Below are 11,937 nucleotides of genomic sequence, written 5' to 3'. Positions count from 1 at the left end.
TTCTTGCAATGCTGGCTTGGTGGTAATAAATTCCTTTAGCTTTTTTTTTTTCTGGAAAGCTCTTTATCTCTCCATCAACTTTAAATGATAGTCTTGCTTGATAAAGCAATCTTGGTTGTAGGCCTTTGTTTTCCATCACTTTGAGTATCTCCTGCCACTCCCTCCTGGCCTTCAATGTTTCTGTAGAAAAGTCATTTGATAGTCTTATGGGAGTTCCCTTGTATGTAACCCTCTGTCTTTCTCTTGCTGCTTTTAGGATTCTCTCTTTGTCTTTAAGCTTTGCCATTTTAACTATAATGTGTCTCGGTGTGGACCTGTTTGGGTTTATCCTGGTTGGAACTCTGTGGACTTCCTGGGCTTGTATGTTGGATTCCTTCATCAGGTTGGGGAAGTTTTCGGACATTAATACTTCAAATATGTTCTCAATCCCTTGCTTCCTCTCTTCATCTTGTGGTATTCCTATGATGTGCATGTTGTTGCGCTTGATGTTATCCCAGAGGTCTGTTAAGCCATACTCATTGTTTTTTATTCTTTTTTCTTTTGTTGTTCCGTTTGGGTGATCTCTGCTACCTTGTCTTCTAAGTCGCTGATTCGATCCTCTGCTTCATCTAACCTGCTGGTAATTCCTTCAAGTGAGTTCCTAATTTCGGTAATTGTGTTCTTTATTTCTAACTGGTTGTTCGTTATGATTTCTACATCCTTCTTTATGTCTTCTCTAAGCTCATTAAACATTCTTATCTCCAGTGTTCTCAACTCTGTGTCTGAAAGGTTGGTTACGTCTGCTTCATTTGGTTCCAGTTGTGGAGGTTTCTTCTGTTCTTTTATTTGGGACGTGTATCTTTGTTTCCCCATTCTGTCTGACTCTCTGTGTTTGCTTTGATATATTGGGTAGATCCCCTAGAGTTCTTAATTCTTGCTAGGTTATCTTATGTAGTATGTGTCCTTTATATTTGAGTTGCACTACGTCGTTCTTCTCCTCTGCGCGTACTCCAAAGGTGACTCTTGTGTTGTGTATATTGTCCTGTTCAAGAAGATCTTTAATTGCTTTTTGCTTGTGAGTAGGTGGGGTTAAGTCCTTGGCTGACTCGTTGTGAGACTTGGCTCTGACCCCGCAGGGCATTCTGCTGCGTGAGGGTTGACCACTTAAATGTGGTTTGGCCTCTATGGGCTCTAGTGCCTGTAGAGAATTCCCTCTGGGTGTATGACTTGTAGGCCAAACCCGGTCATACTCTGGTTTGGTCTGGAGTTGGCCTCTGACTATGTTGAATCGTGTGCCTCTTAAGCTGGGCCCTGATAGGGTAGTTTCAGAACAAAGCAAATCACCAAGCACAACAGCAACAACAATAACAAAGAAAAAAATCAAATACATTCACATGTAAAAACACCCGATAACCCCCACTCCACACAGGCAAAGATATCAAAGATATAAAGACAAAGCAAAACAAAACAAAACAAAGCCAAACAAAAAGCAGTGCCAGTCTTGGCTTAAGCCCACCAAGTTATGTCCAGGTTGTCCTCTGCTGTACCAAAGAGCCCCTGCGTATTGTGCAGGCAGAGCCGGTCACCTGGTGCCCAGAGTGACTTTGGGACTGTAGATTTAAATGCGTGGGCCTGAGGGGTCTGGATGATAGTTTTTACTAAGTCAGTGCAGTTTCTGTCCTTGCCTGCACATATGCACACTGAGAGTAGCACCACCAGCCCCGTTACCAGTACTCCTGAGTCTTAGGGCACTTCTTCATTGTGTGTGTATATGGGGGGTGGTGCGGGCGGGAGATTTCTGAGCTGCTGAAAGCCCAGAGCTGCGTCTGCCTTACTGCTGATCCCTGGGAGTGTCTCTGCAGTTGAACTTGCCCCACCCTAGGCAGGCCAGAAAGGGTGGGGCCTGGGGATGGAGGGGTCTTCTCACTCCCAGCCCAGCTGCCCGTCACCCTCTTCCCGCAGGATAGAAAAGGTGGTGGCTGGGGGTGGAGGAGTCTCTTCTCTCCTAGCCCAGCCAAAATCACACTCTTCCCAGTCTCTTCCCTGGGTCAGGGCTGCCTGTCAGGCTTCCCAGAGCCTGAGCACTTCTACGTCTCCTCTGTAATCTGACACTACTCCTCAGTTCAGGGTCCAGTTTAAGTCTCTGGAAGGGCGGGGGTAGGATCGGAAGAGCGGGGCAGGGGAGAGGTCCAGGTATGGAGTCTGTGTTCTTTGTTCCCCCAGGGCCCACTAGCTGCCCTCCCGGTGGGAGAAATCAGCCGTGGGACGCAGGGAAAGAGCCCACCTCCTGGTCTCTGTGCTCTCCGTTCTGCCCTGGGATCCCGTGCGTGCCTGGATCTGCGGATGCCACTGTGGTTTTCGCCGCTGCCACTGGCCAGGACCCTGCTGCGGGCCGGGATGCCGCCACGGGCCGCACGTTTTCACTCCACTCCCTTCCTTCCTTCCCCTACTCGCCCAATTAGCGCACCTTCAAGTAATCCTTAGCTTCAAGTAATCCACGAGTCTCTTACCTGTTCTGTGTGATGAGCAAAGAGTTCTTTGATGGGTTATAGGTCCCGTTTGTAATAAGATCTGGAGGAGAACTCAGAAAGTGTTCCCTGCTGCCGCCATTCCCACGCGGCTCTTGATCTGTCTAACTTTTTTAAGCAGCCTTTTCAGCACTTCCAAATAGTAAACTTGGGTAATTGTTTGTCCAGTTCGTAAAAATTTATAATGAATAATCCCTGTGATATGAAAAAAGTTTAGCAAAATCGTTTTTTGTTTTCTTTTGCAAAAGTGTGTTTCTTATTTTTTATTTTTTAAAATTTATTGGGTTGACAATTTTTAGTGAAATTACATAGATTTCATGTGTTCAATTCTGTATTACATCATCTATAAATCCCATTTTGTGTTCAACACCCAGAGTCAGTTCTCCTTCCATCACCATATATTTGATCCCACTAATCCTCATCTCCCACCCCCACCACCCTTACACTCCAGTAATCACTAAATTATTGTCTGTGTCTATGAGTTTTTGTTTCTCATTTGTTTGTCTTGTTCTTTTGTTGTTTTGGGTTTATATACCACATATCAGTGAAAACATATGATTCTCTGCTTTTTCTGTCTGACTTATTTCGCTTAGCATTATACTCTCAAGATCCATCCATGTTGTCACAAATGTTCCTATATCATCTTTTCTTATCACAAATAGTATTCCATTGTGTATATATACCACAACTTCTTTATCCATTCATCTATCTAAGGACATTTTGGTTGTTTCCATGTCTTGGCCACCGTAAACAAAGCTGCAATGAAAATTGGAGCACGCGTGTCTTTATGTATAAATGTTTTCAGATTTTTTGGGTAGATACACAGGAGAGGAATTGCTGGGTCATATGGTAATTCTATTAGTAATTTTTTGAGGAACCTCCACACTGCCTTCCATAACAGCTGCACCACGCTGCATTCCCACCAGCAGTGTATGAGGGTTCCTTTTTCTCTACAGCCTCTCCAACACTTGTTACTACTTGTATTGTTGATGATAGCGATTCTGACTGGCATGAAGTGATATCTCATTGTGGTTTTTATTTGCATTTCTCTGATGATTAGTGATGTTGAGCATTTTTTCATATGTCTATTTGCCATTTGTATGTCCTCTGTGGAGAAATGTCTCTTCAGATCTTCTGCCCATTTTTCAATTGGGTTGTTTGTTTTTTTGTTGTTGAATTTCATGAGTTCCTTGTATATTTTGGATATTACCCCCTTATCAGAGGCACTGTTTGCAAAAATATTCTCCCATTCAGTTCGTTGAATCTTTATTTTGTCGATGGTTTCTTTTGCTGTGAGAAGCTTTTAAGTTTTACATAGTCCCATACGTTTTTTTTTAGCTTTTACTTCCTATGCCTTTGGAGTCAAATTCATAAAATGCTCTTAGAACCCAAGGTCCATAAGTTTAGTACCTATGTTTTCTTCTATGCAGTTTATTGTGTCAGGTCTTATGCTTAAGTCTTTGATCCATTTTGAATTAATTTTGGTACATGGTGACAGATAGCAGTCCAGTTTCATTCTTTTGTACGTGGCTATCCAATTCTCCCAGCACCATTTATTGAATAGGCTCTCTTTCCTCCATTGTATGTTTTTAGCTTCTTTGTCAAAAATTATCTGTCCATATTTATGTGGCTTTATTTCTGGGTTCTCAATTCTATTCCATTGGTCTATGTGTCTTTTTGTCTGCCAATACCATGCTGTTTTGATTATTGTAGTCCTGTAGTACAAGCTAAAGTCAGGGAGTGTTATACCTCCCGTATTGTTCTTTTTTCTTAAGATTGCTTTGGCTATTCGGGGTCTTTTGTTGTTCAAAACAAATCTGATGATTTTTGTAATATTTCTTTAATAGCTGCCATTGTGATTCTGATGGGGAAGGCATTAAATCTATATATTGCTTTGGGTAATATGGCCATTTTAACTATATTGACTCTTCCAATCCATGAGCATGGAATGTCTTTCCATTTCTTTGTGTCGTCTTCTATTTCTTTAAAAAATGTCTTATAGTTTTCAGCATATAGGTCCTTCACATCCTTGGTTTAGTTTATTCCTAGGTATTTTATTCTTTTTGCTGCATTTGCAAAAGGAATTGTTTTTTGTATTTCTTTTTCTGAGATTTCATTGTGAATATATAGGAATGCAATGGACTTTTGTAAGTTGATTTTGTAGTCAGCAACTTTACTGTATTCGTTGATTGTTTCTAATAGCTTTTTGATGGAGTCTTTAGGGTTTTCTATATATAATATCATGTCATCTGCTAATAGTAACAATTTAACTTCTTCATTCCCAATTTGGATGCATTTTATTTCTTTCTCTTGCCTGATTGCTCTGGCAAGGACTTCCAACACTATGTTGAAAAGCAGAGTTGATAGGGGACAGCCCTGTCGTTTTTCTGAACGTAGAGCAAAGGGCTTCAGTTTTTCACCATTAATTATGAGATTAGCTGACGGTTTGTCATATATGGCCTTTATTATGTTAAGGTATTTTCCTTCTATACCTATTTATTAAGTGTTTTAATCATAAATGGATGTTGTACCTTGTCAAATGCTTTTTCTGCATCAATTGATATAATCAAATGATTTCTGTCCTTTATTTTGTTTATGTGATGTATCACATTGATTGATTTGCAGATGTTGAACCATCCTTGTGTCCCAGGGATGAAACCCACTTGGTTGTGATGAATAATCTTTTTAATGCATTGTTGTATTCGATTTAATAGAATTTTGTTTAGGATTTTTACATCTGTATTCATCAGAGATATTGGTCTGTAGTTTTCTTTTTTGGTGTTGTCCTTATCAGGTTTTGGTGTCAGGGTAATGTTGGCCTCATAAAATGAGTTATGGAGTACTGTCTCTTCTTAAATTTTTTGGAAGAGTTTGAGCAGGATTGGTACTAAATCCTCTTTGAAGGTTTGGTAGAATTCACTAGTGAAGCCATCTGGTCCCAGACTTTTGCTTTTGGGAAGGTTTTGCATGACTGATCCAATTTCATAACTGGTGGTCTCTGTGTTTAGATTTTCCTTGTCTTCATGGTTCAGCCTTGAAAGGCTAATTGTTTCTAAGAACTTGTCCATTTCTTCTAGGTTATTGAATTTGGTGGCATATAGTCCTTCATAGTATTCTTGGATGATCCTTTGTATTTCTGTGGTGTCCGTGATAACGTCCCCTTTTTCATTTCTGATTTTGTTAATTAGTGTCTTCTCTCTTTTTATGTCAGTGAGTCTAGCCAAGGGTTTGTCAATTTTGTTAATCTTTTCAACGAACCAGCTCTTTGTCACATTAACTTTTTCTATTGTCTTTTTGTTCTGTATTTTATGTCGTTCTGATCTGATTTTTGTTATTTCCTTTCTTCTGCTGACATTGAGTTTCACTTGGTCTTTTTCTAGTTCTTTAAGGTGTAACATGAGGTTATTTATTTGGGATTTTTCTTGTTTCTTGAGATAGGCCTGTAATTATATAAATTTCCCTCTTAAAACTGCTTTTGCTTCATCCCCAAAATTTGTTAGGATGTATTTTCATTGTCATTTGTTTCTATGTATCTGTTGATCTCTCCTCTAATTTCTTTTTTGACCCAGTCGTTCTTTAAGAGTATGTTGTTTAATCTCCATGTATTTGTGTTTTTTCCCACTTTCTTTTTGCAGTTGATATCCAATATCAAAGCCTTGTGATCAGAGAATATGCTTGGTATGATTTCAATCTTCTTAAATTGGCTGAGGCTGATTTTGTGTCCCAATATATGGTCTATCCTTGAGAATTTTCCATGTACATTAGAAAAGAATGTATAGTGTGATATTTTAGGATGAAGTGCTCTATATATGTCAATTATATCCATTTCATCTAATGTGTCATTTAGGGCTGCTATTTCGTGATTTATTTTCTGTTTGGATGATCTATCCATAGCTATCAATGATGTATTTAAGTCCGCTAGTATAATAGTGTTTTGGTCAATTTCTCCCTTTAGTTCTGTTAGTAGTTGCTTGTTATATTTCGGTGCTCCCTGATTGGGGGCATAAATATTGATGAGTGTTATGTCTTCTTGTTGAGTAGTCCCCTTTACCATTATAAAATGTCCATCTTTGTCTCTTGTTATCTTTTTCACCCTGAAGTCTGTTTCATCTGATATCATTATGGCTGCACATGATATTCTCTGGGTACCATTTGTTGGAGTGTCAATTTCAACCTTTCACTTTGAGTCTATACTTGTCCTTGTAGCTCAGATGTGTCTCTTGGAGACATCATTATGGTTGGGTTGAGTTTTTTGATCCAATCTGCTACTCTCTGCCTTTTTATTGGTGAGTTCAGTCCATTTACATTCAGGGTGATTAGTGATATGTGAGTATTTCCTGTCATTCTGTCTTTAGTTTTCTGGTAAGGCTGTGTCTCCATTGTTTCTTTGCCTTTTTGTTGTTGTCTATTATTTCTGTATGGTGGTATTCTATGATGTTTCCTTCTGTTTCTTCTTTTGTTACAGTATATATTTCAGTTTTTGGTTGTTTTTTTTTTTTTTTTGAGTGGTTACCTTAATTTTCTGTATAAGAAAGTTTGATATTTAGTGTATTCCATTTTCTTCAGCACACTTATTTTCTCCATTCCCATATTCCGCTTCAGACCTTTACTATCCCCCTTTTTATATTTTGGTTGCCACAAATTGTCCCTGTTGATGGTGGTCGAATAGCTTCCTTTAGTCTTGTAGTGCAGGTTGTGTATTAGAAAATTCCCTCAGCTTCTGTATGTCTGGAAAGGTCTTTATTCCTCCTTCATATCTAAAGGATATCTTTGCTGGATATATTATTCTTGGCTCATAATTTCTCTCTTTCAATAGTTTGAATATTTGGTTCCACTCCCTCCTGGCTTATAGAGTTTCCGCTGAAAAATCTGATGATAATCTAATGGGCTTTCCTTTGTAGGTTACCGTCTTCTTTTCCCTGGCTGCCTTGAGGATTCTTTCTTTGTGGTGGATTTTAGACAGCTTCAATACAATGTGCTTTGGAGAAAACCTGTTGGGATTGAGGTATTTAGGTGTTCTATTTGCTTCTTGGATTCGAGGATCCATTTCTGTCCACAAGTTTGGGAAGTTCTCATCAACAATTTGTTTGAATATATTCTCTGTTCCCTTCTCTCTTTCTTCTTCTTCTGGTATGCCCATTAGTCTTATATTGCTCTTTCTGATGGAGTCAGAAAATTCTTGTAGAGTTCTTTCATTTCTTTTAAGTCTCAAGTCTCTTTCTTCTTCCATCTGTGTAATTTCCAGGTTTCTGTCTTCAATGTCACTGATTCTGTCCTCCATCTGGTCAACTCTACTATTAAGCTGGTTATTTAATTCTTGATTTCTTCTATTGAATTCTTAATATCCAGAAATTCTATTTGGTTCTTTTTAAAATTTCAATCTCTTTCGTTAAATGCTCATGTTGTTCTTTGATTGTATTTCTGAGTTCATTAAACTGCCTTTTTTTTTTTGTCTTTGCATCTCGTTGAGTTTTTTCAGAACTGCAATCTTGAATTCTTTGTCATTTAAGTCACATATTTCCATATCTTTGAGTTCCTTTTCTGGAGACTTTTCACTTTCTTTCTGAGCTGTCTTGTTGCCTTGGTTATTCATGGCAATTACTGGTTCATTGTTTTTCTTCCTCGACATCTACAGGAGTGGCTTCTGCAACAGGTTGATAGGAAGAAATCTTTCTTCTGTTTTCCAGTACTTATTCGTGGAATGTTTTAATTTCTCTCCGACTGCAGCCTTATTTTTTCTCACAAGGTAGTGCTATGCTTTCTCTGCACTATTCCAGCTTCTCACACAATGGGAGAATTACCTGGGAGATGGCCTTCTCCTCTGTTAATAGTTCACCTGGGTCACAGGGTGCAGTGTCCATGTGGGTATGCGGAGAGCTTTTGAAGTTCCAAAGCTCTTCCTGCACCAGATTCTTAGCCCATATTTTCAGCAGTTCTGTTTACTCCTGCAGGGATCTGCCCAGATAGGTGTGGCAGGGGCGGGGTGAATCATGAGAGGTGGCCCAGAGCAATGGCAGTGACCACCATCACAGCCTGTCCTGCTTCTACAGCTCCCTCCCCTTTGCCAGAACTAGATGGGCTGCGAATATGTGTCTGTGGTCCACAGTTCTCAGAACAGCAAATATTCTGTTCTTTTGATCTGACACTGCTACTCTCCCACCTCTAGCACTGGGCAAGTGGGGGCTGGGCGAGCTCTGGTAGGATAGGGAGGGGGCGGCTAGTCTCAGTGCCTAAGGCTTCTGTTCTCTGCTTGTCAGTGAGGGCTTAAACCACTGTTTTCAGCCTTCTTCCCTCAGTCTTTTCTCCGAGGTCTCTGCCGTGAGCATTGGGTTCAGCCGTGTTATATGCTGCCCCCTCAGCCCTGTGCGTCGTAAGTGGAGCCCTTAGCAGTCCAAGTTCTTCCCTCTCCCTCTCCCTTTGGTAATTCCGGAATGCAGCGAGCTCGGAGCACTGAGCTAGGTCTGGGTCTTCCGCCCACACGGCTCCGTCTCTGCACTTCTCCCTTCCTTCCTCCCCGGCTCGCGTGATTCCCCCACCTTTAAGTGAATTCAGTAGTGGGGCTCATCTTGCCTGTCTGCTGTGCCGGGAGTCTTTTGTGCAGTTATTGTTGTTCGATTAGCTGTAAATTCCAGGTGAGCTTTACAGAGGCTCACCTCATGCCGCCATATTGATTACGTCACTGTAGCAAATTCGTTTTGACTAATGATTTGGATTGACAGAATATTTTTGGTAGTGGAGAATTGTTTGTCTTCCATTCTGTACTTTGACACTTAGCTTCAAGGTTGTATTGGTGCACCCATGTTTCATCACCAGTGATAACATGGCCCAAAACATCGTCTTATCTCCCCAAAAGGTCTTGGCATAGTTCGACTCTCCTTTGCTTTTGTTCATCAGTGAGCTCCTTTGAGACCATTTCTGCGCACACCTTTCTCATGCCAAGATTTTCAGTTAAGATTTTCCTCTTTCTGTATCGATGTTTACTTGGTCTTCTATGCTTCTCACAGTCAGCCAGTGATTTTGATGCACAATTCAATGGATTTTTGCAATGTTTTCATCAGTTCTTATTGTTATTGGCTGCCCTGACCTCTCTTCATCAATGATGTGTTCTCTCTCCTCAGAAAAACGTTTAACCCATTTGTATACTGCCATTTTCTTCATGGCATTATCCCTATGAACTTGCACTAACATGGCCCTGATTTCCCTTCCACTCTTGCCAAGTTTAACAAGAAATTTAATGTTTGTTTGTTGCTCTTGTTCAAGTTCAGACATTCTTGCAATGGCTCACAAAACTCGCAACAATAATAATGAAGGACATTCAGTAATACACCGCCACACATGGACATGAACACAGCTATGAGACACAGATATACCAAGGTTATGAAATCCTACCAAGCTGTTTGTATAGTGCTGCCAATGTAAGTGCACGGTGGCAAGATCTTGAACTTAATTGCCATATCTCCTATATAAAAAGAAGGATGATTCATGGCTTGGAATAAAAGGGAAATAAGGTAGTATGCAAATTGTTAAGAACCACCTGAGTAATCCAAGTACTATTTGCAAGGACTGCTGCAGGAATAACAACTGATGAAAGTAAACCAACTCTATAGTTCATAAAACTACCAAGATAAATGAAAAAGAGCCAGTTTAGTGTGTTGTATAAATGCAAGGCTACAGACCCAATAATTTGGAATACTATTAGAAAAAAATTAACTGTTCCAAATAGCAAGTGTCAAGAAGTTTAAATAATGAGAACTATACTGAATTATATTAAGCACTGTCATTGATAGTTTTGTACTGACTGAAAAGGAGACAGGAAAAAAGTAAAACCAGGTAAGTTGAAATCTTACTATATAAACAATAATGATTAATTTAATTAAATTATCAACATACTTCTAAGATTTTACATTCTCTCAGGACCAGTGTTACTGAAACAGGAAGTGCCAAATGCTGTTAAGGATCTTTGGAATGCAGGTAGAAATAGGTTTTAAATGGTGGCCTCATTCTAATTTAAAAAAGGTCCAATCGCCACCTTAATAACCTTAATGAAATCACAAATAGTAGAAAATAGAATTAGAAAGTACTTCATATAAGATGAAAATCAACAGATTGTTGTGTTTGAAATCAACAGGCGTTTAATTCTCAAAGGCATTCAGTGTCAAAGGAAGTAAATGAAAATAATATGCCTGCATATTTGCTATTGGTTGATCATTTTTCTGCTAACAAAATTATGCAATGCTTTTCTGTGAAACTCCCTGAAAAGCACAACACTGGAAGTTTTCTTCAGCTTTTCATTTTAACAGTGGAACATATTACATAGACTTTTGCAACATCATCACAGACATAGGTTTTCTTTAATAATTGGTCCTTTATCCGTATGCCAGAGACACTTTGAAGGCCCATTTTTAAGGACAGTAGTGTCATGGTAACACGGAGTGATGAAGTTGAAGCCAGCTTACCAAGATACCTTCCTGAATTTCCACACCAATGAATAGAATCTGTATCATACATCTTCAGAACCAATTTCATTTTTCTGTCACTGTAGTTTGTTATCTTACAGGTAATAATAAAAGGCTCTTCTAGAATTACAGTATCTGGGATTGTCTCCAAGGACAGCCTCATGTTTCCATAACCTGGAGCTTCTCTTTCAAGTTGGATTGTCTGGAGCATCGCCATTTCACCTAGATTTCTTTTCCACACTATACCCAATTTTCCCATTTTTGTTAGTCCCCTAATGACACCATATTTTTCTGAAAATTCCTGCTTGATCTGAAAGTGGTATAAATATTGGCGTCCTTCCATTGACTGCAAAAATTTTCTTGTTCCAAAGGTACACTCATCTTCTCCAGCCTGATTGACAGTACTTAATTCTTCCCCAGTGTACATTTCAGATGGCTCTAAGGACACCTTTTGTATAAAAACAATTGAAGATGAAATATTCTCAATCTGGACTTCAAGAAATAAGTCATTCATCTCTGAATTATAAAACTTGGTTTTAACTTCCAATGGTGGAAGGAAAGGAAATAAGCATAGTTTCTTAAAAAACATCTTTCCTACACACTGTTGAATAGATACTGAATGCACAGGGACACCACTTCCAAGTAGTCATTATTTTATCATGTATGACATCATCGACACCACAATTGGATGAAAGTTCTGCCACAGTCACCATGGAGACTGAAATTTGTAAAGGCTATATTTGTCTGAAGGCAGTGTTTTCCATATGGTTTTTACAACTTAATTGCAGACATTGAGAATTTTCATACAAATGAAAGTTTTGTCTTAAAAATGTAGTTCAAAGAATTTATGATAAAGTCAAACTTTCCCCCAAACATTGACATTTCTGGTGGAGGGTCACCTGTCATGAGCTGGTTAGAGAAATTACCAAGTATACCACTATCTTAACATGTGACTGGAAAGTTGTTGAATAAAG

General features: G+C 39.2%; 1 protein-coding gene across 1 annotated transcript; it reads right to left on the bottom strand.

The window, feature by feature from the left end:
- Positions 1–10,787: 10,787 nt before the first annotated feature.
- On the bottom strand, positions 10,788–11,676 carry LOC117014817 (trafficking protein particle complex subunit 13-like). Its single transcript, XM_033093088.1, is given in 2 exon segments — positions 10,788–11,606; positions 11,608–11,676. Coding segments are annotated over 2 exon segments (888 nt in total).
- Positions 11,677–11,937: the final 261 nt, after the last annotated feature.

The sequence above is a fragment of the Rhinolophus ferrumequinum genome, chromosome X (genome assembly GCF_004115265.2).
Source record: "Rhinolophus ferrumequinum isolate MPI-CBG mRhiFer1 chromosome X, mRhiFer1_v1.p, whole genome shotgun sequence".
Classification (NCBI taxonomy): Eukaryota; Metazoa; Chordata; class Mammalia; order Chiroptera; family Rhinolophidae; genus Rhinolophus; species Rhinolophus ferrumequinum.
Note: the sequence above shows the minus strand (reverse complement) of the source record. Positions and strands in the feature narration are given on the sequence as shown.